We start from the raw sequence: 17,500 nt of genomic DNA, 5'->3' as shown, positions 1-17,500 counted from the left end.
AAGGATCTAGTGTAGCCCTGTCTGGCCAATCGAAGGACCCCTTAACATTCTAGTGGTAATATCTCAACAGGTCGCTGGTGCTCTGGCCAGCCTACTACCTGACACAAATAATCATCATATCTTGTCAAGCCAGTACTAGATCAATTGCTTGGCCACTTTATTGGTGTTTGAGATCTTGATCTGTACATTTGGGTCCCAGTTCACATTCATGAAGGATCTGTTGCATTGTTTGTACTGGATAGCCACACAGACACTCACTAGTGGATGAGAGTCCCAATTTATAAGTGCTGATTCTAGTCTTACCCACTCCGGTTCTATTACTGTTGCCCAGTCTTTTCTTGAGCGGGTTGTTCCACTTGGGAGTTGTTCTTTTGTGGTCTGGATGGCAGCAATAAGAGATTAGGATCTGCCCATACATGTGCAATTATACCAGCTAACAGCAGTTTTCTTTATTTTGAATATTGACTAAAACATTTTGGACAAGTTCAGTTGCAAAAAAATCCAATCATAAGGAATGGGCGTATATTTTAGTACAGTACTACCATTTGTCTGTTCGACTTATATGTCGGTTCCAACTTTATCACTTGAAAAGTATTGAATACAAAAATAGACTCCGTCAAGCCGTTTTATGCAACCTTACTTTGGTTTCCATATTGTACAATAATGATTAAGTACTGTACTTCCCATAGAAGCTTATTAATGTTAAGTACCTGGTTTTTATAGAATAGGTGGTTATAAGTATTTTTGCATGTTCATTACATGTATAGTATAGGAAACTTATAAGTAATTTTGTCGGCCAAAAATCCTACCTACTTCAAAAATTGACTTATTAATGGCTGGATATTACTGTATTAAGAAGTTATTCAATATATTACAATAGTAATTTAACTTATTTAGACTTTTTTTTTTGGTTACTTAAGCACTTTGATTCTGATAAACCACCTTAATTTTATTGGCTGCTCTTCTGTTGTGTACTATTGTGCATTGTTATTTTTTTATTTTATCCCATCTTTCATCTCTAAAGAAATTCAGATTATTTTTATTTCAACTCTATTTTTTTCTGATCTTCCATCCAATCCTTTTCTGTGATTGTAAGAGAAATTTTTATCATATCTAAACATTGGCTATAATATTGTTTCAGACTTGTTTGGAAGCTTGATTCTAATAAAAATTACCGTAATTTCTGTCAAGTTTTATATTGGCTTTTTCCAGTTTTTTTTTTTTGGAAAATTGCTCTTGAATTTTGATGTGATAAAACTTTCATGTAATAAACAACCTTCCCTTATTTAAAGCTTTATAGCTCAAACTACCCGTCAATAAGTAACCTCATAACACTTCGTTTCCACATTAACCCAGAAGACCAGAAATTGATATTTTGCTTATCCAGCAACTCTAAAAAGTGAAATCCTTCAGTTATCTATCCTATTAATCTATTCATTATGCTATTCCATAAAGACCTCTATTCTCTCCTGTTTTGTTCCTAATATGTTTCTCTGCTATTCTTCAATATTTTATGATTGGGTATGATAAAAGAATGTAATTTCCAGCACCCTCTTAGAATTTGAAAATCAAGGTTTAATGGTGTTATAAAAGATGGCATGTTGCAATCATTTCGTCGTATGAGAAATTAGGGAAGAAGCAAGGGAATAGAGATTGTTGGTAGGCAATTACTGGCTCTCATGAACTTATGGTAAGTGTATGACTTTAGAAGAAAGTTTGTCTGGCCTCAAGTTCGAAATGAGTTTGATACTTCATTTGCTCCCAGGATGACCTATCCTGATAGTGACCTAAATATTTTAATCATAAGGTAAGAACAGGATTATAGTGGCAATTTATTTTTTCAATTTGGAGAATAATACGAGCATGGAGTGCCGATTGTTTTTAAAGGACAAACGAGTAACAGTTTGTTGAAACCACCTTATTTGGGATGTCATGAAAAAGTAGTCTTCCCAGGTTGAAATAAGTAAAAGTGTAATGTATATGAGTATTTAACTTTGACTTGGACTTCTCCTTGATAAAGGATGGACTTTTTGAACTATAAAATTAAAAGTGCAGGAAGGCTGAATGCTTCCAGTGTCTGCATGGAGGTTGTATCAAATATCATTAAAAACTGTTACTGGTGATGAGCCTTTCAAGCTGGAGATATCTGGTAAGGTAATTATAATATAAACAGATCAGCTGGAGGTGACTGGCTCCCAAATCACTAAAGAAAGGGAACAGTATGTCCAATTGGAGAGGGTATCCTTGATATGGCTGAGACTGTAGAGGGCTGGGATGAGGCCCTTAAAATGAGAGAAATTTGGACAAAGATCTGAATACTAAAAATTCTAGATATACCGTACCTGTGATTGATCATATTTTAGTCACCTCTATTATAACTGGACAATTTTACAGTCTCAAGTGAGTGATTTATTCAAGATATTAGAAATATCTCTAGGAACACAAAGAAACTTTATAACAAACAGAATCCTCCTAAATGCCAATTATTCTAAATAAACTTAAGTAAATTTTAAAGGCTTTTCATGGCATGTAACAGATCCCAAACCATTTGAAGCAAAGACATGAAATTATATATACCCAAGGCAAGTTTGTTGTAAAGGTAAAAACGTGCGCAGTGTACCACAAAGGCGTAGGACAGGTGGGCTTAAGGTAACATACTAAGGAGAAAAAAAAAATGGGTGTTTTTGCCAGTTTTTCATCATGGCTAATTTGAACTTAAAAAGCACACCTATAGATTTGTATCTCACCAGGCCAGCAGCAGAAAGTTAGGCTTTACCATGTATAGTATACCCTATTAGCTTGTAGATTTGTATGGCTACATAATTTATCAGGAATAAGGTAACTCAAGTACATGACAGAGGAAATTCATGTTATATGAATAATTTAACTGTTTTCTATGGCGTATGTGAAAGGAATAAGGTACCCAGTTCTGAAAAGAAAAGATTTGGTTCTTGATTTTATTAGAAACATTTCTTGAAAGATTTATAAAGTATATAACAGAACTATCTGTTGCACTATGAAGGGCATTTTACATTCATTAGGAGCATTGAGCCTTCTTAAGTTTTATTTTAGATATTATTGAGAAATGTAAAGTAATTTAATTGTATACTTTTATTTTGGGTAATTTGCTATTATTGCAGGCGAGATATTTTGGCAAATATGAGGAAGTTTATTTTAAAGTATCAGGATTTTGTTAATCCAAGAAAAGGCTTATGATGAGTGGTGGTCATTATTGAAAAAATATTTACATATTTGCTTCAACTTTCACAATATTTTTATTCCTTTTTAGGCTAGTTAATTATTTTCAAAAGTTTTAGGGTTACTTTTTAGTATATAGAAAAATAATTCGTTAGTTTACAGCAAATAATTGATTGGTAGTAGCATTGTAATTCATCGGTTCCCTGTTTTCAGGCGGCCATCTTTAGATTTTGCTCGAAGACCTGGAAACCAGCAACCTCTGTTTGTGTCTTCACAACAAACTCCTCCAAGTTCCTTAACACAGCAGACCTCTCCACAAGTTATATCTCATCCGGCTGGTGCTCCAATTACACCAAATCAACAGGCACATAAGAGAGCCCAGTACAAAGATGGTCCCAAGTTTGGTCTCAAGAGTATGGTCAGTATGGATGATATGCCTGAACTCTTCGCCTCTTTTGACAGTAAGTATTTTTGTTTTTTCATGGTATGAATGGTGCATACTGTAGTTGTAATTCTTGGCAAAATACCCACTGGCCTTTTCTCTTGTTTGTTCTCATATTTGATTTTGATGAGGAAATACTGTAGTATTTCTTTGGAATTATTGCAGACTTTAATTACCTAATACATTCATTTTTGTGAGCGCTCTTGTACAAGATTTGATGTATATTAATATATCATTGTAAAAGGGGAAGGTATTTAGAAAGGAGATAGGGTTAGGTTATGCCTGAAACAAGGAAATTTGTTGTGTTAGAACACCTTGAAAGATATTCCTTCAAGTACTAAACAAGGGAATTTTCATCAAATATAATTACCAAAGATTAATGTTACTTCGTAATGTTTGTATACAGGTGATAATATAGTTTAATGGATCTATAAATGTTATTCACTATATTTAAGTTTATCATATTAAAAGGGGGTTTTCAGTTTATAAGATATTAACTCTCATTGCTTTTAAAGGAATTTGAATATTTAAAAAAAATATGAGCATTTTAATATTTTTTTATATCACTAAGTTGACAAACTTGACAACGTACTATATTATACACAATATATATATTTTTATTTTCATACACAAATAAAATTGAGAGGCCACTTCACACGTTAGTGACATGAATTTCCTTTTGCTATAGAGAGCTCTACTAAAAAGTCAATGAATGGTAGAGCTTTGGCTTTTACACTTCATAATTCTTGGCTTTTTTATATCATGTGCTAGAACTATATGATAAATATATTAAAGTTATCAAAGCAGTAATAGAACCCTGTAAAGGATATGAATTTTTATGCTGTAGTCTTCATCATAACTTCCAAAACAGTGTTGTTTGCATATTGTTGTAATTTTGGGGGCATGCAGTTAAAATGAGTTGTGTATCACTAAGATATTACCATATATCTGATGATCTGTATTAGTTTGTTATCAAGTGTATTCTTAGGGGTTCCTTGAGTAGTTTGGGTGTACCAGTAATTCAAATCACATTTGTTCCTGGCACATGACACAAAGAATGTGGAGGATTATCACCCAGCAATAAATCTCTTGAACAACCCTCACAAGAATGCAAAGCTAAGCCAGAAGAAGGCGTCCCTATTAAATTTAAAGAAATAATAACCAATATTAAAGGACTACTTATATCTTTGTCACAGTCTGGAGTCAAAAAGTGTGGATAGAACAATTACTGGTACCAATAAACACCCCTCCACAAGAGAGCTGAAAGACAACAGATATGTGAAATACCCACCATCAGTTATTGATATACACTGTCCCATAATCTCCGTATTCTTCTAGAAGGGCATGGCTGTTACAAAGAAAGGAAAATGGAAATATTTTAGTTTTAGGGTAGATTTTAACATTTTACCTGCTTTGAGAGAGAGAAGCAGTATGAACATCAGGGGAGGGCTCATGGAAAGGCTCATAGAAATATAGAATTCTGCATATTTTTGGGGGGTTAATGTATGGTCTCCAAGAAGTTTCCTGTGGAAGGCTAGAACAGAGAAACAAATACAAGAAAATACATAAAGAAAAATTATCTCCCTGCTTCAGGGCTAGTGTATCAAGTGCATCACTCAGTGAGTATAAGGCAGACCCATATTAGTACTGTTTGGGCACTTATATGCGCTTGATTGATATATATATATATATATATATATATATATATATATATATATATATACTGTATATATATATATATATATATATAAATTTATATATATACTGTATATATATATATATATATATATATATATATATATATATATATATATATTTTTTTTTTTTTTTTCTTTTCTTTTTTTTGGCATCAGGAAAGCAGGAGGACCTACTTTTCTGCACACTATTAGCAATTAACATCCATTTCTCTGTTACTATGAGTTATTAATCTCTGGGTGCTGTTTTCTTTTGGGTTTTGGCATTTATTTTTTTTTTCCACAACAGTATGGGAAGGGTTTACCATTACTAGTTTATCATCAATTTACTTCTTTTGAATATTAACACAATATTCATGTTGTTTACTGTGTGTAAGATTTTGTTCTTAGTTTTATACTAGCGTAGCTTGAAATGGTTTAAGATTTTTTATGTATTTAGGGTATTTTGTTACTACTTTACCTGTGCCATTTTAAGATTTTTTGTTTTCTACAAGAGCCTCTGGCAGCATGATGGATTGAGACTCCTTTCAGTTGAAGAGACTGGTATTTGATCCCAACCAGAAATAAAGCGGTAATTAGCATTTGCAATATACCTAGTAGGTTCTCATTTTGTAATATAAATATACATACTGTAGGTACTAACATCAGTTAGATTAAGGTAGGGTTTTGGTGTATTTATGTGCCTTGGACTTAAATTTAACACCAATTAATGAGTTATTTTAAGGAATTAACCCACAAGAAGGATATGAAAGATAGATTAATATTCCACCTATATTAAAGGGTTCTTATTTTGAAATTTTTAAAGTCTGTGTCAAAGATATCACAACTAGAACTCTTTATCATCTTTAGCATTAACTAATTACATTGGAGGACTACATTAGCTCTTACATATAATGTACATTTTGGAGCCAATAATATTTTTGTCTTTTTTTTTTTTTCCACATTTCAAGATAATAATTATTTTAAGGTGAAGAGTTTGGCTAAATATCTTCATATTCCCCTGTAAGAGGAGTTGATTTGCCAGAATTACTTTTTTGTCCTATGAGAGATATCATTATTATTATTACTAGCCAAGCTACAACCCTAGTTGGAAAAGCAAGATGCTATAAGCCCAAGGGCTTCAATAGGGAAAAATAGCCCAGTGAGGAAAGGAAATAAGGAAATAAATAAATGAGAACAAGTTAACAATAAATCATTCTAAAACAGTAACATTGTCAAAACAGATATGTCCTATATAAACTATTAACGTCTAAAACAGATATGTCATACATAAACTATAAAAAGACTCGTGTCAGCCTGGTCAGCATTAAAACATTTGCTCCAACTTTGAATTTTTGAAGTTCTACTGATTCAACTATCTGATTAGGAAGATCATTCCACAACTTGGTAACAGCTGGAATAAAACTTCTAGAATACTGTGTAGTATTGAGCTTCATGATGGAGAAGGCCCGGCTATTAGAATTAACTGCCTGCCTAGTATTACGAGGAGGATAGAATTTTCCAGGGAGATCTGAATGTAAAGGATGGTCAGAGTTATGAAAAATCTTATGCAACATGCATAATGAACTAATTGAATGACAGTCCCAAAGATTAATATCTAGATCAGGAATAAGAAATTTAATAGACCATAAGTTTCTGTCCAACAAATTAAGATGAGAATCAGCAGCTGAACACCAGACAGGAGAACAATACTCAAAACAAGGTAGAATGAAAGAATTAAAACTCTTCTTCAGAATGGATTGATCACCGAAAATCTTAAAAGACTTTCTCAATAAGCCAATTTTTTGTGCAATTGAAGAAGACACAGACCTAATGTGTTTCTCATAAGTAAATTTGCTGTCGAGAATCCCGCCTAAAATTGAGTCATACAAATTTAAAGAAACATTATCAATACTGAGATCCGGATGTTGAGGAGCCACCGTCCTTGACCTACTTAAAATCATACTTTGAGTTTTGTTAGGATTCAACTTCATGCCACATAATTTGCACCATGCACTAATTTTAGCTAAATCTCTATAAAGGGATTCACCAACCCCAGATCTACATTCAGGGGATGGAATTGATGCAAAGAGTAGCATCATCTGCATATGCAACAAGCTGGTTTTCTAGGCCAAACCACATGTCATGTGTATATAGTATGAAAAGTAATGGGCCAAGAACACTACCCTGTGGAACACCGGATATCACATTCCTATACTCACTATGGTGCCCATCAACAACAATTCTTTGAGATCTATTACTTAAAAAATCAATAGTAATGCTAAGAAATGACCCACCCACTCCCAACTGTTTGAGTTTGAAAATAAGGGCCTCGTGATTAACATGGTCAAAGGCAGCACTAAAATCAAGGCCAATCAAACGAGCTTCCTGACCACAATCAAGGGATTTCTGTACAGCATTGGAGATTGTAAGGAGGGCATCACATGCTCCAAGGCCTTTACGAAAACCAAGTTGAAAACTAGGGAATAGATGATTACCTTCAGCAAACCTATTAAGACATTTTGCTAGAAGATGCTCAAAAACTTTAGATAATATGGGAGTTATGGAAATTGGGTGGTAATCAGTGGGACTTGAGCTACCACAAACACATTTACATAGAGGAGTAACATTACCAATCCTCCAACAAGTGCTAAAAGCTCTTCTTCTTGCTAACTTGCGCAAAATAACATAACTTTGGAGCTAAGAAATCTGCTGTCTTTATGAAAAACAATGGAAAAATACCATTTGGGTCTACACCTCCATAAGCATCAAGGTCCATCAACAGAGCTTTAATTTCACGAGATCGAAAAGCTAAACTAGTTAGTTTAGCCTCAGGAAAACATGAATGAGGAAGTTCAAGTTTTTAAACATTAGACTTAGCCGGTGGATATATAAATAGCTAATGTCTCTGATGTCACGACAGAAAATTCAAAACTCGCGGGCAATCTGAGATTGGGAAGCTGGGTGTACTACTAGCGCCACCACTCGCCAGGATACGGGAACCATTCCACAAGTCCTCAGTTCTTCTATGCCGCTGTGGCGACAACATTGGAACTTTCATGCTCGCGCATAGCCTCCTGTTTTCTACAGCTTTGGTGAAGTACTTGGTTGTACGACTTTTCTTTAAACTCTTTTTGATTTGACTATTTTTGACCCTTGCTTGTTTGATCTCTCTCTGGATATTCCAATGGCCGACCCTTCCCCTGTTTATAGGAAATGTGTGAAAGGCTGTAAATCCCGCCTTTCTAAGGTCTCTATTGATCCCCACTCTATTTATAACAAATGTAGAGGTAAAATATGTCAGTTAGGAGATCGATGTGATGAGTGTTATTTTATCTGATACCGAGTGGCTTGAATATGAGAAGTACACTCTTAAGTTAGAGAGAGATAGGGTTAGAAGCAGCTCTTCTCACTCTTGAGAATTTTCCTCTCCCCATGTCCCTGAACCTATTCCTTCCCCTGTAGTGGTAGTCCATGAACCCCCTACCAGCACTAACGAGCCTTCACTGATGGACATGATGAAGGCGATTCATGCCCTTGGTGCCAAGGTCGAGTCGCTTACTACGGACAGGAACCAGCTAATGTCCGACGTTAAATTGTTGAAAAGTGCCAGTGTTAGTGATGAAAGTGCGAAGAATGTGTTCAGTGTTGCGGAGGGTACGTCTGTTCGTACTTGTTGTTCACCCAGTCCTAGACCGCTTTCAAGCTCCCCAACCCCCTGGGAGAAGGAATGTCAAACTACAAAAGAGAACGATAGGTTTTAATCCACGAACAGATGTCCCCTCACGAGTTGCGGTTGACGTTGCACGTAACGATCGCCCTTATCATGGGAGAGGTGAGGCTAAGTTCTCCTCATCCTGTGATGACGTTAATGTCAGTAGAAAAAACTGGCGTCAGGATTCCAGACCTCTCAAGAGGAAATTGATCCCTTCAGATCAAAGTCAACGTCCTGGCTGCAGTCATTGGAGCAGTCCAGAACGTCTGCCTTCATCGGATGAAGGTACACCTGCCAAACGTCCCCTTAAAACGTCTGGTATGGTTGCTCCGGAGGCCCCCTTGCAGGGTCACGGTTCTGTGGTTTCGTCTGGACGTTCCAGACGTGACGTGAGTGCTGTTGCTCCAGTTGTCATCAATGACGTTGCGGAACGGACGTCACCGAAGTCACGCTCTGACACACTTGTGACTGACCCTAATTTTAGCATGCTGCAGGACATTCAGATGAAACTTTCCTCATTCATGCATTCTTACCGTCCAGCCTATGAACGACAGGAACCCTCACTTGCGGAGCGTCACGGTTCTAATAAGCGTGACCCTTCTCACCATGCTTCCAATCGTGAAGTTTCACGTCACGCTGACGTGAACCCCAGTATTCAGCATGCTGTCAAATGTGACGCCGAGCGTCAGGTTCGACGTGATGTTGAACGTCAGTCGATGCAGTCCCGACGTACGTCTATCTTCCTTCTCTTCCTGCTACCCATCGGCAGGCTAATGCAGGCTGTCAAGCTGTTCCACACAGTTCCCGACTCCTTGTTGATTCTCCACCTTTCAAACACGTCGAGCTTCCGGGTGAAGTTTTTTTTGAGGAGGAAGTGGATGATCCCCTTTCCACAGCTGTACCTTTGGATACCTTGTCAGAGGAAGAGGAACCTGGATCCACGCAGCACTCATTGGATTTTAAAAAGATTATGACTGTTTTTAAGGAAGTTTTTCCTTCACATTTTGTGCCTGTTGCACCACGCTCTCCTCCTTCAGAGTTCACCTTGGGGACGACTACACAAGCTCCCGTTTACTAAATTGGTGCCCTCTCGGTCGTCTAAGAGAGCTTTGCGTTTGCTGGGAGACTGGTTGCAGTCCAAAAGGAGTCTTGGCAAGCCAGCCTTTTTCCCTCCAGCTAAGCTTGCTTCTCGTTCGAGCGTCTGGTATGAGACAGGAGAAGTTCTCGGCTTGGGAGTACCTGCCTCTGCCCAGGGGGACTTCTCAAGCCTGGTAGACTCTCCTCGTCGTCTGGCCATGAGACGCTCGAAAATTTTATGGACAACTTCAGAACTCGACCATCTGCTCAAGGGCATCTTCCGTGCCTTTGAAGTGTTCAACTTTCTAGAGTGGGCATTAGGAGCCTTGAGTAAGAAAGTATCTTTTTTTAATAATAATGAGTCTGTGGTTTAGATTATGTCCTGCATGGACAAAACCATAAGGGATGGATCAAATGAGCTGGCTGCTCTTTTTACGGCAGGTGTCCTTAAGAAGAGAGAAACGTTGTGCTCCTTCCTGGCTACGGGAGTTACTCCTTGTCAGAAGTCGGAGCTTCTGCTTGCACCGCTTTCTCGTTCGCTTTTTCCCCCAAGAACTTGTGAGGGAAATAGCTTCATCGCTAGCCTTGAAGGACACCCATGACCTGGTATCTAAAACGGCTCGCAAGGTGCTGCCCTCGTCGTTTTCAGGCAGCAGACCGAAGGTGGAAACCCCTGCATCTAGGTTCATTCCTCCCTTTCGTGGTAGAGCCTCCAACAGAGGCAACTCTCGCTCTGATGGAAGACGAGGTAAAAGGAGGGGAGCTAGATCAAGTCGTGGCAGAGTCTGACTGCCCTCAACTTCAGTCAGCAGTAGGGGCCAGATTGAAGAACTTCTGGCAGGCTTGGGAGAGAAGAGGAGCAGATCAGTGGTCCGTCCTCTTGTTGAAGGAGGGGTACAAAATACCCTTTGTAAAGAAACCCCCTCTAGTCCAAGAGCCGATAGATCTCTCTCCCAGATACCGGGAGGACGCAACAAGACAAGCTTTGCACCGACAGGTGTCCCTTTTGTTAAAAAAGGGGCTGTGGAGAAGGTGCTAAACCACCAGTCTCCAGGCTTTTACAACTGCCTCTTCCTAGTTCCAAAGAACTCAGGGGGTTGGAGACCAGTGCTGGATGTGAGCACGCTCAATGCATTCATTCTGAAATCGAAGTTCACAATGGAGACTTCCAAGTCTGTGCTAGCAGCAGTAAGGGAAGGCAACTGGATGGTCTCTCTAGACCTCCAAGATGCATACTTCCATATCCCGATTCATCCGACCTTCCAACATTATCTAAGGTTCGTATACGGGAAGGAAGTCTTCCAATTTCGAGCTCTGTGCTTTGGTCTCAGCACCGCTTCTCTTGTGTTTACGAAGCTCATGCGGAACGTGGCGATCTTCCTGCATTCGACAGGTATCACAGCCTCCCTGTACCGAGACGACTGGTTACTCAGGGCGTTGTCCTTCGATCGCTGTCTGAAGGATCTCAGATTGACTTTGGCCCTAACGAAGGAGTTTGGTCTCCTAGTCAACAAGGAGAAGTCTCAACTGACCCCATCTCAAACAATTCTCTATTTGGGGATGGAGATACGGAGTCTAGTTTTTCGGGCTTTTCCATCGCCCACAAGACTAGAACAAGCTCTCATAAAGATTCATCCTTACCGAAGGAAGAGTATTTGTTCTGTAAGGAAGTGGATGAGTCTGCCGGGAACACTCGTCACTGGAGCAGTTTGTTTCCCTAGGGAGACTCAATCTTCGCCTTCTCCAGTTTCACCTCAACCAGCATTGGGACAAGGAGAAGGGCTTAGAAGCAGTGACCATTCCGCTTCCAGAGACGGTCAAGAGTTACCTGAAATGGTGGGACGACAATTTCAGATTTCAGGAGGGCCTTTCTCTAGCACACAAGAACCCAGACCATGTGTTGTGCTCAGACGCCTCAGACTCGGGGTGGTGAGCAACACTGGGCAAACTAGAATGCTCGGGCCTATGGACCAAAGACCAGGAGAGTCTTCACATCAACCAGAAAGAGCTTCTAGCAGTTTTTTTGTCCCTTCAAAGTTTTGAAAGATTAATCCAAAACAAGGTAGTGCAAGTAAATGCAGACAACACCACAGCGTTAGCCTACATCTCCAAACAAGGCGGGACCCACTTGCAGTCCCTTTACTTCACTGCAAGGGAGCTTCTGGTTTGGACGAAGGAGAGAAACATCACCTTACTAACAAGGTTCATACAGAGAGAAAGGAACGTGATGGCAGACTGCCTCAGCAGAAGAGGCCAAGTCATTCCCACAGAAAGGACTCTGCATCAGGAGGTTTGCGAGAAACTATGGCGGATATGGGGACGTCCGTCCATAGACCTATTCGCAACCTCGAGAACGAAGAGGCTTCCAACATACTGCTCTCCAGTTCCAGATGTAGAAGCGGTCCACATCGACGCATTCTTGCTGGACTGGTCCCACCTGGAAGTGTATGCGTTTCCCCCCTTCAAAATCCTTTACAAAGTGCTACAAAAGTTCGCCTCTCACGAAGGGACCAAGTTGACATTGGTTGCTCCCCTCTGGCCAGCAAGAGAATGGTTCACCGAGGTACATCAATGGATGGTGGACATACCAAGAAGCCTGCCAATGCGGTTAGACAATAGAGCTCGAGGCTTTTCTAAGGAGGCAGCTAGAGCGATTGCCAGAGCAAGGAGATCCTCTACCATCAGGATCTACCAGTCCAAATAGGAGGTGTTAAGAGATTGGTGCAAAGTCACCTCAATTTCCTCGTCCAATACCTCTATAGCCCAAATTGCTGACTTTCTGCTACACCTTAGGAGTGAACGTAACTTTTCCTCCTCTACCATTAAAGGTTACAGGTGTATGTTGGCTGCGGTTTTTAGGCACAGGAACCTAGACCTCTCTAACAATAAAGACCTTCAAGACCTTCTCAAGTCCTTCGAGACTTCCAAGGAGCATTGGATAGTGACACCAGCTTGGAATCTGGATGTTGTCCTGAAATTTCTTATGTCTGAGAAATTTGAACCTTTACACTTAGCCTCTTTTAAAGATCTCACCTTAAAGACACTTTTTCTAGCGAGTCTAGCGACTGCAAAGAGAGTTAATGAGGTTAATGCCTTCAGTAAGAACGTCGGCGTCTGTACTGGAAAGGCAGTATGCTCCTTGCAACTTGGTTTCTTGGCCAAGAATGAGCGTCCTTCCCATCCATGGCCTAAATCTTTTGAGATTCCCAACCTGTCAGATGTGGTTGGTGACGAGATAGAGAAGGTCCTGTGCCCTGTGGGAGCACTTAAATTTTACCTAGACAGAACCAAAAATTTTACGAGGCGAGTCTGAAGCCTTATGGTGTTCGGTCAAGAAGCCCTCCTTACTGATGTCAAAGAACGCCTTATTGTATTTTGTCAGGTTCTTGATTAGAGAGGCTCACGCTCACTGCGGAGAGGCTGACCTTAGATTGCTGAAAGTAAGAACACATGAAGTCAGAGCTGTGGCAACTTCAGTGGCTTTCAAGCAAAATTGATCCCTACGAAGCATTATGGACGCAACCTTTTGGAGGAGTAAATCTGTCTTCGCTTCACATTATTTAAAGAATGTCCAGACTCATTACGAGGACTGCTACACTTTGGGACCATTCGTATCAGCGAGTGCAGTAGTGGGTGAAGGTTCTACCACTACATTCCCCTAATCCTAATACCTTTTTTCTTCTCTATAAACTATTGTCTTTTTGGTTGTATGTGGAGACTGGGACAGTCTTCCGCAATCATTTGATTTTAGCGGATGGTCAAACTTGTTTCTTGAGAGCGCCTAGATCAAGGGTATTGGTTGAGGTCCTGTCATAGGGGTGTTCACCCCAGATATGACGGCTCCTCGAGGTCTTTCAGCCCCCTGAGTGGATCGCTGGGCTTCATAATGATAGCGGACTAATGAGGCAGAGAATCATAAAAGTCAGCTTCCTTATCAGGTACGAACCCTTAAGTTTGTTTTTATCAAAACTCTTGAGTTATAATCCTATGTTGTTTACTGCTGTTCTCTTACCCTCCACCAAGGGTGTCAATCAGCTATATATATATCCGCCGGCTAAGTCTAATGTTTAAAAATTATATTTTCATTATAAAATAAATTTTTGAACATACTTACCCTGTGGATATATAATTAAACTCCCTCCCTTCCGCCCCTCTAGAGACCTATGGGCAGAGAAGACCTGAGGACTCGTGGAATGGTTCCAGTATCCTGGCGAGTGGTGGCGTTAGTAGTACACCTAGCTTCCCAATCTCCGATTGCCCGCGAGTTTTGAATTATCTGCCGTGACGTCAGAGACGTTAGCTATATATATATCCACCGGGTAAGTATGTTCAAAAATTTATTTTATAATGAAAATATCATTTTTCATTACTCTGTTTACTGTCAAAAACATCAGCTAAAAGGGTTGCCATTTCCTTTGGACAGTGAGTGACTGAGCCATCTGGTTTAAGTAAAGGAGGAACTGTTGTATCTACACCAAAGAGTGCAGATTTAAGGGTAGACCACCATTTATGTTCCTCAGTTGTACCAGAAAGGGTTTCTTTTATGGTTAAATTGTACTCCTTTTCAGTTGAGGCATAAACACTCTGAGCAAAAGCTCGAAGCCGAGTATAGTTATTCCAGGTCAAATCTGATCTGTTACCATTCCAAAGATGATAGGCCTCCTGCTTCTCCAAATAAGCATGTCTACAATCATCATTGAACCACGGTTTGTCCTTCACTCGGTACCTTAGTACACGAGAAGGGATACGCCTGTCAATTATGTTGACTATATTCTCATTCAAAGGGACAACAGGATCTACACTACTGTATAATTGTGACCAATTCAAGCACAAAAGATCATGCAAAATCCCATTCCAGTCTGCTTGGGATTTCATATAAATTTTACAAGAGTATGATATATCAGGGACAGGCTGCTCAGTTTTCACTACTAATGAAATCAAGGCATGATCAGATGTCCCAACTGGAGAACCAACCTTACTAGTTATAACGCCAGGGGAGTCCGTGTATACAAGGTCCAAGCAATTACCAGACCTGTGGGTAGCTTCATTTATGATTTGCTCAATGCCTGATTCAGAGGCAAAGTCTAAAGCTCTAAAGCCATCGGTAGGAGAGATAAAACTTAACCACTCCCTATGGTGAGCATTAAAATCACCAACAAAGACAAAAGAAGCCTTTCTATCATCATCTTGTATCTTAGCCATAATGGTAAAAAGACAATCAAAGATAGAATCATCCATGTCTGGATTCCGGTAGATCGAACACAAATGAAAGTTATGCCTGCCACAAACTTTTATTACCTGAATCTCATGAAATCCACATTGATAGCAGGACTTATGAGAAGCAGGGTACTCAGTCCTAATATACACAGCCATTCCCCTGGCCCTAGGGATGGCATCACGTTTCAACATTATTGGCTTCTTAAAACCAGTTATAAGGAGCTCAGATGAGTGCCTCATATTAGAAACCAGAGTTTCTGAGCACAAAAGAATATCATACTGTCTGGACACAACTGTGAGATCTTGAATATTTGCATGAAGACCACGAATATTGCAATACAGAAGACGACATTGACGAAATATATGACGTACTGGTCCCGGATTTCGCTCGGTGTCTCCAGACAGCATAAGAATTAATAGAAATAAAAAAGAGACATCATCCTTAAAAACTAGATTAATAAGAATTATAACAAAAACAATATTTACAGAATTATAAATAAAGTGATTGATGAAACCCATTGACTATAGTAAAAAGTCTGAAAAACTGGTCAACATAGAGGAAGGAGCCGATACACCATGCAAGGCTAAATACCCCCCAGGATAGCCACTTCAACTGAAGGGAGGACAGTAAGGATGGTTTTGAGAAGAAAAAAAAACAAGAAAAGGAAAAGACAACCTCTTGATAAACCACCAGGCATCCATGGCCCTTCTATTAAGCCTGTCCAACACACCATTTCAAAAAAACAAGAAAAAAAAAATAAGATAGAATAGTGTGCCCGAGTGTATCCTCAAGCAAGAGAACTCTAACCCAAGACAGTGGAAGACCATGGTACAGAGGCTATGGCACTGCCCAAGACTAGAGAACAATGGTTTGATTTTGGAGTGTCCTTCTCCCAGAAGAGCTGCTTACCTTAGCTAAAGTCTCTCTTCTACCCTTACCAAGAGTAAAGTACACTGAACAATTGCAGTACAGTAATTAACCCCTTGGGTGAAGAAGTGTTTAGTATCTCATTGTTGTCGGGTGTATGAGGAAAGGCGAGAAATGTAAAGAATAGGCCAGACTATTCTGTGTAAGTGTAGGCAAAGAAAAAATAAGCCGTAACCAGAGAGAGGGATCCAATGCATTACTGTCTGGCCAGTCAAAAGATCCAATTTGGACAAGGCTAAACATATTTTGGGAAAGACTCCAAAGTTATGCGAGGTTAGAATTTCAAATAGTAGTTATTACAAGAAATGCTATGTCACTTGCTAAAAATTTAGTCAAAGATGCTCGCAAAGAGTTGGATCCTAGTTAGAGGGAACTTTTTTAAGGTAATGGTTTATGGTATTAGAAGTGCAGCTATATATCTTTGTGTAAAAATCTTTGTTTGGAAATAATATTAGTGGCATCTCAGTGGAGTACCACGGAAGTTTGTGCCAAGATTTATTTTAGGGAAACCTAGTTTTGGGTGTGTTTCTTTGGGAAATGCTCCTTGTTAGGTAATTAGCTCCGCCAACGAAGTTAGGAGGAGTTTATGTTTTTGCCCCTGTTTGTGTGTTTGTTTGTATATGTGTTTTTGTTACTGAACAGCTACCTGGATACAATTTTAATTGTGGACTAATGAAATTTGCAGTTTAACTGTTTTAATAAAAGCTAGATGATAATAAAATTTGGAAGGTCAGGGTCACGGTAAAGCAATAAATGTCCAATTCACGTAATCAGCCATAAGTTTGGACATCGTTGTCACAGACTCCAAATATGATTCATATTTGAGTGTATGAAAATCCACACTAATTAATACAAATTATAGTCAAAGGTCGAGGAAAACGTTGAGAAATAAGCTGCCGTAGTGGAGGTCTACACTACTGAGTGCCCCTCTAGTTTATAAATTGTATACATTAGTTTGGTGGTAGAGTTTTCTCTGGTTCACAATCTGGAAGCTTGAGTTATAACTCTCCTCATTTGGCGACTATCCATTACCAGGCTACTTGAACAAGCAGCGAGTCTCGGGCTCTAGGAAAATTGCCAGCCGGAAAATTGTCAGTTGGAAAATTGAAAGTGGGGAAAATTACCAGTTGGATAATTGCCAGTCAGAACATTGCCATTGTCTAGTGTGAAATTTTTAATGTTTATTGGGCTTAAACTACCATTAATTAACATGAATTAAGAGTTCGTCTTGTGACACCCTGCCATGCATC

At 39.3% G+C, this 17,500-nt stretch overlaps 1 protein-coding gene across 12 annotated transcripts in view; it reads left to right on the top strand.

Annotated features, from left to right (window-relative positions):
• Positions 1–17,500, top strand: part of mtd (mustard) — a 933,126-nt gene that overhangs the window by 842,588 nt on the left and 73,038 nt on the right. For all 12 annotated transcript variants that reach the window (XM_068366640.1, XM_068366639.1, XM_068366633.1 and 9 more), the window contains one exon: positions 3,412–3,659. In XM_068366640.1, coding sequence (XP_068222741.1) covers positions 3,412–3,659 — 248 coding nt within the window. The remainder of the gene's footprint in view (positions 1–3,411; positions 3,660–17,500) is intronic.

Source organism: Palaemon carinicauda, chromosome 44 (genome assembly GCF_036898095.1).
Source record: "Palaemon carinicauda isolate YSFRI2023 chromosome 44, ASM3689809v2, whole genome shotgun sequence".
NCBI classification, from domain to species: Eukaryota; Metazoa; Arthropoda; class Malacostraca; order Decapoda; family Palaemonidae; genus Palaemon; species Palaemon carinicauda.
The sequence above is the reverse complement of the archived record's forward strand: the minus strand, read 5'-3'. Positions and strand labels throughout refer to the sequence as shown.